We start from the raw sequence: 16,319 nt of genomic DNA on the forward strand, positions 1-16,319 counted from the left end.
GTCTCTCTTATAGTTGCTTAGAGAGTCCATGTTCCTGGGTGTACGAGGCTTTTTTCAGCTCCAAAGCCGTTTTTTTCGGCACCAAAATGCCCATGCTGATGAAAGGCCTCGGCTCCGAAAGACTTTTTTGAGGCTTCGTCGACTCGACAAGTCGATGTTGAGTTTTTTCGATGACGAGTTCTCGGCTCGAGTCCAAAGACTTTGGCACGATTTTGGCCTTTTTCGGTGCCAAAAGGTGTTGCTTGGTCACCGCTTTGTTTTTTATGGGTCAAGCCATGGCCTTCAGGCAGTGGCGTCCCGAGGCCTTTTGCTTCTTAGGCTAACTGTGGGCTTGGGTCGGGGCAGGCGTACTCACGTGTTGGCCTGCTGTAGGTTGTCGGTCTGCGTCGGAGTCTTCAGAGTCTGAACCTTGGATGGAGATAGCCATCTCCTCTTCTTCGACGTCGAGGTGCTCTGAACTTTTCGACGCCATTTGCATCCATCTCAACCTCCGATCCCTCAAAGTCTTCTTCGATCGAAAGGACTTGCAGGCCTCGCAAGTATCTTCCCTGTGCTCCGGTGACAAACACAGATTACAGATCCGATGTTGGTCTGTATAGGGATACTTGCCGTGGCACTGTGGGCAGAAACGTAAGGGGGTCCGGTCCATTAGGCTTCGACATCTTCTGTGGTCGGGCCGACCAGGCCCCGGCTGGGTGCGGAAGCCCCGAAGGGCCACCAAAGCTCGTCGGTGTCGAGGTGTTGATGCAAGATGTTTCCTGATCGCAAACAATACTGGCGCTTTTCGATTCGAATAATGGAGCGAAGACGAACACGTCCGAACCCGATGGCGGAAATAAAACAATCTAAGATGGAGTCGATGCCCATGCGCAATGGAGCTGAAAGGGAGGAGTCACTCGGTCCTGTGACTCGAAAAGGCTTCTTCGAAGAAAAACAACTTGTAACATTCCGAGCCCAACACTAGATGGCAGGAACAGTGCACAGCATTTGTATCTGCAGCTACACATGCCATCGAACATATATATATATATATATATATATATATATATATACACACATACATATATATATATATATATACATATACATATATATATACATATATGGAAAATGTCACTTACCCAGTGTACATCTGTTCGTGGCATTAGTCGCTGCAGATTCACATGCTGTGCACATCCCGCCATCTGGTGTTGGGCTCGGAGTGTTACAAGTTGTTTTTCTTCGAAGAAGTCTTTCGAGTCACGAGATCGAGGGACTCCTCCCATTTCGGCTCCATTGCGCATGGGCGTCGACTCCATCTTAGATTGTTTTCCCCGCAGAGGGTGAGGTAGGAGTTGTATATGCTAGTAATAGTGCCCATGCAATGGAGTGAATACGTATGTACATAATGTAGTTTAAAGTAATATATTTACAAATATACAGATGTTCAAGATCAACTTCTAAACGGCTACAGGCTCCCGGGGAGGCGGGTGGGCGCAAGTGAATCTGCAGCAACTAATGCCACGAACAGATGTACACTGGGTAAGTGACATTTTCCGTTCGATGGCATGTGTAGCTGCAGATACACATGGTGTGCATAGACTAGTAAGCAGTTATCTCCCCAAAAGCGATGGGTCAGCCTTTAGGAGTTGAAGTTGTTTGAAACAATGTTCGTAGTAGTGCTTGGCCTACTGTGGCTTGTTGTGCCGTTAGCACATCTACACAGTAGTGTTTGGTAAATGTATGAGGCGTAGACCATGTAGCTGCCTTACATATTTCGGTCATTGGAATATTTCCTAGAAAGGCCATGGTAGCACCTTTCTTTCTAGTTGAGTGTGCCTTTGGTGTAATAGGCAGTTCTCTGTTTGCTTTAAGATAACAGGTTTGAATGCACTTAACTATCCATCTAGCAATGCCTTGTTTAGAAATTGGATTTCCTGTAGGAGGTTTTTGGAAAGCAATAAATAATTGTTTTGTTTTTCGAATTAGTTTTGTTCTGTCAATGTAGTACATTAACGCTCTTTTGATGTCTAATGTATGTAGTGCTCTTTCAGCTACAGAGTCTGGCTGTGGGAAGAACACTGGTAATTCTACTGTTTGATTTAAGTGGAACGGTGATATGACTTTTGGTAAACATTTAGGATTTGTCCGTAGAACTACTTTATGCTTGTGTATTTGAATAAATGGTTCTTGTATGGTAAATGCTTGAATCTCACTTACTCTTCTTAAAGATGTGATGCAATTAAAAATGCAACTTTCCATGTTAAGTATTGCATTTCACAAGAGTGCATGGACTCAAAAGGTGGACCTATGAGTCGTGTTAAGACAATGTTGAGGTTCCATGAAGGAACTGGTGGTGTTCTTGGTGGTATAATTCTCTTTAGACCTTCCATAAATGCTTTTATGACTGGTATCCTAAATAGAGAAGTTGAGTGCGTAATTTGCAGGTAAGCTGAAATTGCTGTAAAATGTATCTTAATGGAAGAAAAAGCTAGCTTTGACTTTTGCAGATGTAGTAAGTATCCTACGATGTCTTTGGCAGATGCGTGTAAGGGTTGAATTTGATTATTATGGCAGTAATAAACAAATCTTTTCCACTTATTTGCATAGCAATGTCTAGTGGTAGGTTTCCTAGCTTGTTTTATGACCTCCATACATTCATGTGTAAGGTCTAAGTGTCCGAACTCTAGGACTTCAGGAGCCAGATTGCTAGATTCAGCGATGCTGGATTTGGGTGTCTGATCTGTTGTTTGTGTTGCGTTAACAGATCTGGTATGTTTGGTAGTTTGACATGAGGCACTACTGAGAGGTCTAGTAGTGTTGTGTACCAAGGTTGTCTTGCCCATGTTGGCGCTATTAGTATGAGTTTGAGTTTGTTTTGACTCAACTTGTTTACTAGATATGGAAGGAGTGGGAGAGGGGGAAAAGCGGAAGCAAATATCCCTGACCAACTCATCCATAACGCATTGCCCTGAGACTGATCTTGTGGGTACCTGGATGCGAAGTTTTGGCATTTTGCGTTTTCCTTTGTTGCAAATAGATCTATTTGTGGTGTTCCCCAACTCTGGAAGTAAGTATTCAGTATTTGGGGGTGAATCTCCCATTCGTGGATCTGTTGGTGATCCCGAGAGAGATTGTCTGCTAACTGATTCTGAATTCCTGGAATAAATTGTGCTATTAGGCGAATGTGGTTGTGAATCGCCCAATGCCATATTTTCTGTGCCAGGAGACACAACTGTGTTGAGTGTGTCCCTCCCTGTTTGTTTAGGTAATACATCGTTGTCATGTTGTCTGTTTTGACAAGAATGTGTTTGTGGCTTATTATGGGTTGAAATGCTTTTAGCGCTAGAAATACTGCCAATAGTTCTAAGTGATTTATGTGAAACTGTTTTTGGTGAGTGTCCCATTGTCCTTGGATGCTGTATTGATTGAGGTGTGCTCCCCACCCTATCATGGAGGCATCTGTCGTTATTACATATTGTGGCACTGGGTCTTGGAAAGGCCGCCCTTGGTTTAAATTTATACTGTTCCACCATTGAAGCGAGGTGTATGTTTGGCGGTGTAAAGAAATGGCTCCCTGTTGCAGTTACCCCCCACTTTTTGCCTGATACTGATGCTGACTTGACTAAGAAGAGTGCTGGGACCCTGCTAACCAGGCCCCAGCACCAGTGTTCCTTCACCTAAAATGTACCATTGTATCCACAATTGGCACACCCTGGCATTCAGATAAGTCCCTTGTAACTGGTACTTCTAGTACCAAGGGCCCTGAGGCCAAGGAAGGTCTCTAAGGGCTGCAGCATGTCTTATGCCACCCTGGAGACCTCTCACTCAGCACAGACACACTGCTTGCCAGCTTGTGTGTGCTAGTGAGGACAAAACGAGTAAGTCGACATGGCACTCCCCTCAGGGTGCCAGGCCAGCCTCTCACTGCCTATGCAGTATAGGTAAGACACCCCTCTAGCAGGCCTTACAGCCCTAAGGCAGGGTGCACTATACCATGGGTGAGGGTACCAGTGCATGAGCATGGTACCCCTACAGTGTCTAAACAAAACCTTAGACATTGTAAGTGCAGGGTAGCCATAAGAGTATATGGTCTGGGAGTCTGTCAAACACGAACTCCACAGCACCATAATGGCTACACTGAAAACTGGGAAGTTTGGTATCAAACTTCTCAGCACAATAAATGCACACTGATGCCAGTGTACATTTTATTGTAAAATACACCCCAGAGGGCACCTTAGAGGTGCCCCCTGAAACTTAACCGACTATCTGTGTAGGCTGACTAGTTTTAGCAGCCTGCCACAAACCGAGACATGTTGCTGGCCCCATGGGGAGAGTGCCTTTGTCACTCTGAGGCCAGTAACAAAGCCTGCACTGGGTGGAGATGCTAACACCTCTCCCAGGCAGGAATTGTCACACCTGGCGGTGAGCCTCAAAGGCTCACCTCCTTTGTGCCAACCCAGCAGGACACTCCAGCTAGTGGAGTTGCCCGCCCCCTCCGGCCAGGCCCCACTTTTGGCGGCAAGGCCGGAGAAGATAATGAGAATAACAAGGAGGAGTCACTGGCCAGTCAGGACAGCCCCTAAGGTGTCCTGAGCTGAAGTGACTCTAACTTTTAGAAATCCTCCATCTTGCAGATGGAGGATTCCCCCAATAGGGTTAGGATTGTGACCCCCTCCCCTTGGGAGGAGGCACAAAGAGGGTGTACCCACCCTCAGGGCTAGTAGCCATTGGCTACTAACCCTCCAGACCTAAACACGCCCTTAAATTTAGTATTTAAGGGCTACCCTGAACCCTAGAAAATTAGATTCCTGCAACTACAAGAAGAAGGACTGCCTAGCTGAAAACCCCTGCAGCGGAAGACCAGAAGACGACAACTGCCTTGGCTCCAGAAACTCACCGGCCTGTCTCCTGCCTTCCAAAGATCCTGCTCCAGCGACGCCTTCCAAAGGGACCAGCGACCTCGACATCCTCTGAGGACTGCCCCTGCTTCGAAAAGACAAGAAACTCCCGAGGACAGCGGACCTGCTCCAAGAAAAGCTGCAACTTTGTTTCCAGCAGCTTTAAAGAACCCTGCAAGCTCCCCGCAAGAAGCGTGAGACTTGCAACACTGCACCCGGCGACCCCGACTCGGCTGGTGGCGATCCAACACCTCAGGAGGGACCCCAGGACTACTCTGATACTGTGAGTACCAAAACCTGTCCCCCCTGAGCCCCCACAGCGCCGCCTGCAGAGGGAATCCCGAGGCTTCCCCTGACCGCGACTCTTTGAACCTAAAGTCCCGACGCCTGGGAGAGACCCTGCACCCGCAGCCCCCAGGACCTGAAGGACCGGACTTTCACTGGAGAAGTGACCCCCAGGAGTCCCTCTCCCTTGCCCAAGTGGAGGTTTCCCCGAGGAATCCCCCCCTTGCCTGCCTGCAGCGCTGAAGAGATCCCGAGATCTCTCATAGACTAACATTGAAAACCCGACGCTTGTTTCTACACTGCACCCGGCCGCCCCCGCGCTGCTGAGGGTGAAATTTCTGTGTGGACTTGTGTCCCCCCCGGTGCCCTACAAAACCCCCCTGGTCTGCCCTCCGAAGACGCGGGTACTTACCTGCAAGCAGACCGGAACCGGGGCACCCCCTTCTCTCCATTCTAGCCTATGTGTTTTGGGCACCACTTTGAACTCTGCACCTGACCGGCCCTGAGCTGCTGGTGTGGTGACTTTGGGGTGGCTCTGAACCCCCAACGGTGGGCTACCTTGGACCAAGAACTGAACCCTGTAGGTGTCCTACTTACCTGGTAAAACTAACAAAAACTTACCTCCCCCAGGAACTGTGAAAATTGCACTAAGTGTCCACTTTTAAAACAGCTATTTGTCAATAACTTGAAAAGTATACATGCAATTTTGATGATTTGAAGTTCCTAAAGTACTTACCTGCAATACCTTTCGAATGAGATATTACATGTAGAATTTGAACCTGTGGTTCTTAAAATAAACTAAGAAAAGATATTTTTCTATATAAAAACCTATTGGCTGGATTTGTCTCTGAGTGTGTGTACCTCATTTATTGTCTTGTGTATGTACAACAAATGCTTAACACTACTCCTTAGATAAGCCTATTGCTCGACCACACTACCACAAAATAGAGCATTAGTATTATCTATTTTTACCACTATTTTACCTCTAAGGGGAACCCTTGGACTCTGTGCATGCTATTCCTTACTTTGAAATAGCACATACAGAGCCAACTTCCTACATTGGTGGCAGCGGTGGGATACAAGACTTTGCATTTGCTGGACTACTCAGCCAATACCTGATCACACGACAAATTCCAAAATTGTCATTAGAAATTGATTTTTGCAATTTGAAAAGTTTTCTAAATTCTTAAAAGACCTGCTAGGGCCTTGTGTTAGATCCTGTTTAGCATTTCTTTTAGAGTTTAAAAGTTTGTAAAAGTTTGAATTAGATTCTAGAACCAGTTGTAGATTCTTAAAAAGTATTCCAACTTTTAGAAGCAAAATGTCTAGCACAGATGTGACTGTGGTGGAACTCGACACCACACCTTACCTCCATCTTAAGATGAGGGAGCTAAGGTCACTCTGTAAAATAAAGAAAATAACAATGGGCCCCAAACCTACCAAAATACAGCTCCAGGAGCTTTTGGCAGAGTTTGAAAAGGCCAACCCCTCTGAGGGTGGCAACTCAGAGGAAGAGGATAGTGACTTGGAGGAAAATTCCCCCCTACCAGTCCTATCTAGGGAGAACAGGGTCCCTCAAACCCTGACTCCAAAAATAATAGTCAGAGATGCTGGTTCCCTCACAGGAGAGACCAACACCTCTGAAATCACTGAGGATAACTCCAGTGAAGATGACCCCCTGTTAGCCAGGATGGTCAAAAGATTGGCTTTGGAAAAGCAGCTCCTAGCCATAGAAAGGGAAAGAAAAGAGATGGGCCTAGGTCCCATCGATGGTGGCAGCAACTTAAATAGGGTCAGAGATTCTCCTGACATCCTAAAAATCCCCAAAGGGATTGTAACAAAATATGAAGATGGTGATGACATCACCAAATGGTTCACAGCTTTTGAGAGGGCTTGTGTAACCAGAAAAGTAAACAGATCTCACTGGGGTGCTCTCCTTTGGGAAATGTTCACTGGAAAGTGTAGGGATAGACTCCTCACACTCTCTGGAAAAGATGCAGAATCTTATGACCTCATGAAGGGTACCCTGATTGAGGGCTTTGGATTCTCCACTGAGGAGTATAGAATTAGATTCAGGGGGGCTCAAAAATCCTCGAGCCAGACCTGGGTTGATTTTGTAGACTACTCAGTAAAAACACTAGATGGTTGGTTAACTGGAAATGAAGTGTGTGACTATGTTGGGCTTTATAATTTGTTTATGAAAGAACACATTTTAAGTAACTGCTTCAATGAAAAGTTGCATCAGTATCTGGTAGACCTAGGTCCAATTTCTCCCCAAGAATTGGGAAAGAAGGCAGACCACTGGGTCAAGACTAGGGTAACCAAAACTTCCACTGGGGGTGACCAAAAGAAAGGGGTTACAAAAACTCCCCAGGAGAAAGTGGGTGACACTAGAAACAAAGAAAAAGAGTCCTCTGTAGGCCCCCAAAAACCAGAACAGGTGGGTGGGCCCCAAGACACAACCCAAAACAAAGGTGGGTACCAGGGTAAGAACTGGGATGCCACTAAGGCCTGGTGCCACAACTGTAAACAGTCTGGGCACCACACCAAGGACACTTCTTGTCCCAAAAACAAACCCCAGAACAAGATTCCAGGGGTAACCAGTGTAGCCATGGGAGATGACTCCTCAGATGAGGAGGTCTTCCTAGCCTTCAACTGGAAACAGGGCCCAACAGGTGAGTTGGAGATTCCAGAGGGAAGTAGACACTTCCACCACCTACTGGTGAATGGAATCCCAACCACTGCCCTGAGAGACACTTGTGCCAGTCACACTATTGTGCATGACAGGCTGGTGCTCTCAAACCAGTACATCCCAGGTGAGACTGCCAGGGTAAGAGTTAGCCTAGACAGGGTCACTAAGAGGCCTGTGGCTTTAGTACCCATAGAAGTGGGTGGCACTCTTAGCTGGAGAAGGGTAGTAGTCAGTACAGACCTCCCCCTTGATTGTCTCCTTGGAAATGACTACCCAGAGGTTAGTCAGAGCCCAAGAGAGGAACTGGTCCAGTGCCAGTCCTCTCCCAAGGATTCTGGAAGTCCTGCCTCTGCAGTAAATGCAAGCAGGCCCCAGAAGAAGAAGAAAAGAAAACAGAGTAGGAAGGGTGGACAACCTTTAGCCAAGGTTACAGCAAGCCAGGGAGATTCTGCTCCAGTAGAAGAGAACTCCAAAAATGGCCCTGATAAAGTCCAACCTGACCCACAAGAAGTCCTGGCTAGTCAGGCAACTGTTAAACCTGAGTGGGTGGCTCCTCAGCTAACAGAAGAAAGAGTGGAAGAAGGGTGTTTACTACAAAATGTGGTAACCCCCCACTCTAATACAGCAGACAGGCACCCTGAACCCAAAGAAGCCTGTAACTTAGCCCCTTCCCTTGTAGGTGAAGAGCTAAAGGTGTGGTTCTGGGCACTGACAGCTGTCAGTGGCCTCTGCTGGGTGTTAGCCTTTATGGCTGCACTATCCTTGGCATGGTGGTCAGACCCCATGCCAAATAGCAAGTTAGGCCCCCTGACCCTGTTGGTCATGGTGGGGTTACTCCAGCTCTGGGTAACCTCTATGGGTAAGCTAGGGGTAACCCTGGCCAAGATAAGATTAGCAGAGGTGGATACCTCTAAACCCAAAATAAAAAGAATGGGTGGAGACATTGAAGAGGCAGACAAGAGGCAATTCAGACTAGGTCCTATCACTGTGGAAGTGGGTCAGTTCCCCAAAGGGAATGACCTGAACAGAAGGATGTAAGGCAGAGTAGGCCCTGCAACTAACCAGCCTATTTCTCCTACTCTTCCTCGCCTGACAGACTAGGAAGACTCTCCCAGCTTGGGCTGAGTCTCCTGGCCTGTAGGCTGGGGGGGGGCTTGTGTAAAGAAATGGCTCCCTGTTGCAGTTACCCCCCACTTTTTGCCTGATACTGATGCTGACTTGACTAAGAAGAGTGCTGGGACCCTGCTAACCAGGCCCCAGCACCAGTGTTCCTTCACCTAAAATGTACCATTGTATCCACAATTGGCACACCCTGGCATTCAGATAAGTCCCTTGTAACTGGTACTTCTAGTACCAAGGGCCCTGAGGCCAAGGAAGGTCTCTAAGGGCTGCAGCATGTCTTATGCCACCCTGGAGACCTCTCACTCAGCACAGACACACTGCTTGCCAGCTTGTGTGTGCTAGTGAGGACAAAACGAGTAAGTCGACATGGCACTCCCCTCAGGGTGCCAGGCCAGCCTCTCACTGCCTATGCAGTATAGGTAAGACACCCCTCTAGCAGGCCTTACAGCCCTAAGGCAGGGTGCACTATACCATGGGTGAGGGTACCAGTGCATGAGCATGGTACCCCTACAGTGTCTAAACAAAACCTTAGACATTGTAAGTGCAGGGTAGCCATAAGAGTATATGGTCTGGGAGTCTGTCAAACACGAACTCCACAGCACCATAATGGCTACACTGAAAACTGGGAAGTTTGGTATCAAACTTCTCAGCACAATAAATGCACACTGATGCCAGTGTACATTTTATTGTAAAATACACCCCAGAGGGCACCTTAGAGGTGCCCCCTGAAACTTAACCGACTATCTGTGTAGGCTGACTAGTTTTAGCAGCCTGCCACAAACCGAGACATGTTGCTGGCCCCATGGGGAGAGTGCCTTTGTCACTCTGAGGCCAGTAACAAAGCCTGCACTGGGTGGAGATGCTAACACCTCTCCCAGGCAGGAATTGTCACACCTGGCGGTGAGCCTCAAAGGCTCACCTCCTTTGTGCCAACCCAGCAGGACACTCCAGCTAGTGGAGTTGCCCGCCCCCTCCGGCCAGGCCCCACTTTTGGCGGCAAGGCCGGAGAAGATAATGAGAATAACAAGGAGGAGTCACTGGCCAGTCAGGACAGCCCCTAAGGTGTCCTGAGCTGAAGTGACTCTAACTTTATGAGGATTCCCCCAATAGGGTTAGGATTGTGACCCCCTCCCCTTGGGAGGAGGCACAAAGAGGGTGTACCCACCCTCAGGGCTAGTAGCCATTGGCTACTAACCCTCCAGACCTAAACACGCCCTTAAATTTAGTATTTAAGGGCTACCCTGAACCCTAGAAAATTAGATTCCTGCAACTACAAGAAGAAGGACTGCCTAGCTGAAAACCCCTGCAGCGGAAGACCAGAAGACGACAACTGCCTTGGCTCCAGAAACTCACCGGCCTGTCTCCTGCCTTCCAAAGATCCTGCTCCAGCGACGCCTTCCAAAGGGACCAGCGACCTCGACATCCTCTGAGGACTGCCCCTGCTTCGAAAAGACAAGAAACTCCCGAGGACAGCGGACCTGCTCCAAGAAAAGCTGCAACTTTGTTTCCAGCAGCTTTAAAGAACCCTGCAAGCTCCCCGCAAGAAGCGTGAGACTTGCAACACTGCACCCGGCGACCCCGACTCGGCTGGTGGCGATCCAACACCTCAGGAGGGACCCCAGGACTACTCTGATACTGTGAGTACCAAAACCTGTCCCCCCTGAGCCCCCACAGCGCCGCCTGCAGAGGGAATCCCGAGGCTTCCCCTGACCGCGACTCTTTGAACCTAAAGTCCCGACGCCTGGGAGAGACCCTGCACCCGCAGCCCCCAGGACCTGAAGGACCGGACTTTCACTGGAGAAGTGACCCCCAGGAGTCCCTCTCCCTTGCCCAAGTGGAGGTTTCCCCGAGGAATCCCCCCCTTGCCTGCCTGCAGCGCTGAAGAGATCCCGAGATCTCTCATAGACTAACATTGAAAACCCGACGCTTGTTTCTACACTGCACCCGGCCGCCCCCGCGCTGCTGAGGGTGAAATTTCTGTGTGGACTTGTGTCCCCCCCGGTGCCCTACAAAACCCCCCTGGTCTGCCCTCCGAAGACGCGGGTACTTACCTGCAAGCAGACCGGAACCGGGGCACCCCCTTCTCTCCATTCTAGCCTATGTGTTTTGGGCACCACTTTGAACTCTGCACCTGACCGGCCCTGAGCTGCTGGTGTGGTGACTTTGGGGTGGCTCTGAACCCCCAACGGTGGGCTACCTTGGACCAAGAACTGAACCCTGTAGGTGTCCTACTTACCTGGTAAAACTAACAAAAACTTACCTCCCCCAGGAACTGTGAAAATTGCACTAAGTGTCCACTTTTAAAACAGCTATTTGTCAATAACTTGAAAAGTATACATGCAATTTTGATGATTTGAAGTTCCTAAAGTACTTACCTGCAATACCTTTCGAATGAGATATTACATGTAGAATTTGAACCTGTGGTTCTTAAAATAAACTAAGAAAAGATATTTTTCTATATAAAAACCTATTGGCTGGATTTGTCTCTGAGTGTGTGTACCTCATTTATTGTCTTGTGTATGTACAACAAATGCTTAACACTACTCCTTAGATAAGCCTATTGCTCGACCACACTACCACAAAATAGAGCATTAGTATTATCTATTTTTACCACTATTTTACCTCTAAGGGGAACCCTTGGACTCTGTGCATGCTATTCCTTACTTTGAAATAGCACATACAGAGCCAACTTCCTACAGGCGGTCTACCAACACCAGATCTAGAAGTTGACCCTGTGCCTTTGACCACTGTGATGCTAGGCACTGTTGTAAGGGCCGCATGTGCAACCTTGCGTTTGGGACAATGGCTATGCATGAGGACATCATGCCTTGGAGTTTCATCACCATTTTGACTTGTATTTTTTGTTTTGGATACATGGCCTGTATTACATTGTGAAATGCCTGAACCCTTTGTGGACTTGGAGTGGCAATCCCTTTTGTTGTGTTGATTGTCGCCCCTAAGTATTGCTGTGTTTGACACGGCAGAAGGTGTGACTTTGTGTAGTTGATTGAGAAACCTAGTTTGTGGAGGGTTTCTATGACATACTTTGTGTGTTGTGAACACCTGTTGGTTTTGATTAACCAATCGTCTAGGTACGGGAACACATGTATTTGCTGCCTTCTGATATGTGCAGCTACGACTGCGAGGCACTTTGTAAAAACTCTTGGCGCAGTTGTTATTCCGAATGGCAACACCTTGAATTGGTAATGTATCCCTTGGAATACAAACATTAAGTACTTTCTGTGTGAAGGATGTATCGGTATATGGAAATATGCATCCTTTAGGTCTAGTGTTGTCATGTAGTCTTGTTGTTTGAGTAGTGGGATTACGTCTTGTAATGTCACCATGTGAAAGTGATCTGATTTGATGTAGGTATTTAATGTTCGGAGATCTAATATAGGTCTCAGACTCTTGTCTTTTTTGAGTATGAGAAAGTACAGAGAGTAAACTCCTGTTCCTTTCTGGTGTTTTGGTACTAATTCTATTGCTTCTTTTAGTAGCAATGCCTGAACTTCTAGTCCTAGAAGATCTATATGTTGTTTTGACATATTGTGTGTTTTCGGTGGGACGTTTGGAGGGAATTTGAGAAATTCTATGCAATAACCATTCTGGATAATTGCCAGTCCCCAATTGTCTGTTGTTATTTCCTCCCAATGTTTGTAAAATTGGCTTAGTCTCCCCCCCACAGGTGTTATGTGTTGGGGATGTGTGACTTGGAAGTCAGTGCTTGTTTTGAGGGGTTTTGGGGCTTTGGAACTTCCCTCTATTTTTTGGGAATTGTGCCCCTCTATATTGCCCCCGAAAACTTCCCCGCTGATATTGGCTTTGATAAGTGGGCCTTGCTTGTGAGGTTGTGGCCTCTGTAGGTTGACCTCGAAACCCTCCCCTAAATTGTGTTTTGCGAAATGTGCCTCTGCTTTGTGGGGAGTAGAGTGCGCCCATGGCTTTTGCGGTATCAGTATCTTTTTTGAGTTTTTCAATAGCAGTGTCGCCTTCCGGCCCAAACAACTGCTGTTCATTAAAGGTCATATTCAGCACGGCTTATTGTATTTCCGGCTTGAATCCTGATGTCCGCATGCGTGTCTCCTTATCGTTATTGCAGTATTTACTGTCCTTGCAGCCGTATCTGCTGCGTCCATTGATGACCGTATCTGATTATTGGAGATACTTTGTCCTTCTTCTACCACTTGTTGTGCCCTTTTCTGGAACTCTTTGGGTAAGTGTTCTATGAAATGCTGCATTTCGTCCCAATGAGCTCTATCATATCTTGCCAAAAGTGCATGTGAATTGGCAATCCGCCATTGGTTTGCTGCTTGTGCTGCAACTCTTTTACCCGCAGCATCGAATTTGAGACTCTCCTTGTCTGGAGGTGGTGCATCTCCCGAGGTATGAGAGTTTGCTCTCTTGCGAGCTGCCCCAACAACCACAGAATCTGGTGTTAATTGCTGCGTAATATAAACAGGGTCTGTTGGTGGTGGCTTGTACTTCTTCTCCACCCTTGGAGTTATGGCTCTGCCTTTTACAGGATCCTGAAATATTTGTTTGGAATGTTTTAGCATTCCCGGGAGTATAGGTAAGCTTTGGTATTGGCTATGAGTGGAAGAGAGTGTATTAAACAAAAAGTAATCCTCAATTGGTTCTGAATGCAAGGTGACGTTATGAAACGCAGCTGCCCTTGAGACCACCTGCGTGTAGGATGTACTGTCTTCAGGTGGCGACGGCCTCGCAGGGTAACAATCTGGGCTGTTATCTGATACAGGAGCATCATAAAGGTCCCATGCATCAGGATCATCTTGACTCATTGCAGTATGAGTCGGGGATTGCATCAGTGGTGGAGTGGCTACCGGTGATGTGTGCATTGATGGTGGTGGAGATGGTGGTGGAGTTGTTTGTCTTGCCACCTTTGCCTGTGGCTGCTTGTCCTTTACTTGAAAGGCAAGTCTTCTTTTCATTTTAATTGGGGGAAGAGTGCTTATCTTCCCTGTGTCTTTTTGAATGTGGAGCCTTCTTTGAGTGTAGTCTGGCTCAACAGATTCAAGTTCCTCTCCGAACTTATGTCCTTGCATCTGGGAGGACAATCCCTGTTCCTCTGTGTAGGAACCTGTTTTCGGTTCCGAGGCTGGATGTTTCGGGATCGAAATCTTTTCGGTCGCCTTTTTTGGCTCCGAGGAAACCTTCTTTATTTTCGGCGTCGTGGTGTCTCGGTGCCGAACCGTTTCGGTGCCACTGTCTCGGTGCCGAGTCTGCTCGGAGCCGCTGTCTCGGGCCCGAGATTGTTGTGTGGCGGTATCTCGACCGGAGTCGGATGACTTCGCCACATGCATGCCCTTTTTCGGTGCCGATGATCGGTCACCTATTTTTCGGGTTGAGCCATGGCCGGTTGCCGGTGGCGTCCCCTGGGCTTTTGTTGTCTTCTCGTGAGTTTTATGTTTCTACGTCTTACTCACGGTTTTCGGCGTTTCTTCGGGATCGAGCTCGTCCGAGTCCGATTCGTGGATGGAGAAGGTTTCTTCTTCCTCCTCGAAACGCCCTTGTCCTGTTGGCGCCGACGCCATCTGCAGTCTTCTCGCTCTTCGGTCTCTTAATGTCTTCCTCGACCGAAACGCTCGACAGGCTTCACAGGTATCCTCCTTGTGCTCTGGAGACAGACACAAGTTACAGACCAGATGCTGATCTGTATATGGATACTTGTTATGACATTTTGGGCAGAAGCGGAATGGGGTCCGTTCCATCAGCCTTGAAGAGACACGTGGCCGGGCCGACCAGGCCACGACGAGGGGATCGAAAAAACCCCGAAGGGCCACCGGAGCTCTTCAAAAGTCGGTGTCGATCTGTTGTAACTAACCCGATACCGAACGCAAACAATACGGACGATTTTTCAGAGATTCTAACTAACTTTCCGACCCGAAACACAGAGCGAAAAGGAACACATCCGAACCCGATGGCGGAAAAAAACCAATCTAAGATGGAGTCGACGCCCATGCGCAATGGAGCCGAAATGGGAGGAGTCCCTCGATCTCGTGACTCGAAAGACTTCTTCGAAGAAAAACAACTTGTAACACTCCGAGCCCAACACCAGATGGCGGGATGTGCACAGCATGTGTATCTGCAGCTACACATGCCATCGAACATATATATATAATGTCTCTCAGGAGACATTAACAATGCAGCATATGTAATCACTTCCGGATTGACCGGTTTCTCTGAGTCTTAAGGGAAATTCCATCCTTTTCTCGATTGCCTCATATGAAGAAAAATGATAAGATTATCCACGATCCTCATGCCTTCATAGCTATCCTAAAAGGATACAAGTGTTGTGCCTCGTAGCAATAGATTTCAGAGTCTTTACAAAAGTATGAAAACAGCATTTTAGAGTTAGCAGAATTCCTGGGGTTGCTATCATCTTCAAATGAACAGTGCATTATAACCAGGTAATACGCAATACCTACATAGAGCACAACCACTATGAAAATCCACACATATTTAGGATTGCCAGATTCAGGTTATTCAGAACAAGACAACATTTCTGTAGTTAGCCTTTTATTTTTCGTGTAGGAGCGATGGAGAAATAAGCAATTTTGTTAAACAAGTTTAAAATATCTCCCTACAGACTGATTGTGCTGTGGGGATTGCACCCATGAATATCCCTGAATGATTTAAAACAAAATTACGCTGTCTTCATGAATGCACAACAAAACAAAAAGGTGGAGGTGTTTGAGTGATTTAACAAACATTTTGACAATGGTGCCAGTTGAGAAATCACCTAAGCAGTGAGGGAGCACTGCGTAATGTTCTATTATTTTAACTCAATATAAGTGAGTAGAAAAACATTCTTATATAAAAGTTTTTAAACTACAAAAAATAAAATAAATGACTTCACCTTTCTGGAGTTGCAGACATCGGTCCTTCACTTTCTGATGAACAGTGCTATAATATGCATTAAGGCTGTTCATGCCATCTTGAATAAAAGTAGGGGCATCAGGCTCAGAGCTAAGAGCAGAAGTCCTGGAACGCAACTGTTCAAGTTTGGGTGCCAGGCTTTCTAGGTGAGCGAGACTCTTCTGTAAAGAAACACAGAATGAAATATAAACATATTTATTCTACATAATACAATGGGTACTGAAGAAAAAGAACGCAGACGTAGACACGCAATTCATGCACTTCTGAATCGACAGCACCAGATAATGCAAACGTCCTTGGTGAAGTCTTGCTACTAAGAGTAGACATGAAAAACAACCAATATATTCCTCACAGACAGCAATAGTATTGCAGTTTCTTTATACTCAACATTCACAAGCTGCTGCATGATTCAACCATCTAAGGGTTGGGTTCAGAAGAGA

The 16,319-nt window shown here is 47.1% G+C and overlaps 1 protein-coding gene across 4 annotated transcripts in view; it reads right to left on the minus strand.

The window, feature by feature from the left end:
• Positions 1-16,319, minus strand: part of UTRN (utrophin) — a 1,374,288-nt gene that overhangs the window by 962,755 nt on the left and 395,214 nt on the right. For all 4 annotated transcript variants that reach the window (XM_069235249.1, XM_069235248.1, XM_069235247.1 and 1 more), the window contains exon 21: positions 15,860-16,040. In XM_069235249.1, the coding sequence (XP_069091350.1) occupies positions 15,860-16,040 (181 nt within the window). The remainder of the gene's footprint in view (positions 1-15,859; positions 16,041-16,319) is intronic.

The sequence above is a fragment of the Pleurodeles waltl genome, chromosome 5 (genome assembly GCF_031143425.1).
Source record: "Pleurodeles waltl isolate 20211129_DDA chromosome 5, aPleWal1.hap1.20221129, whole genome shotgun sequence".
Classification (NCBI taxonomy): Eukaryota; Metazoa; Chordata; class Amphibia; order Caudata; family Salamandridae; genus Pleurodeles; species Pleurodeles waltl.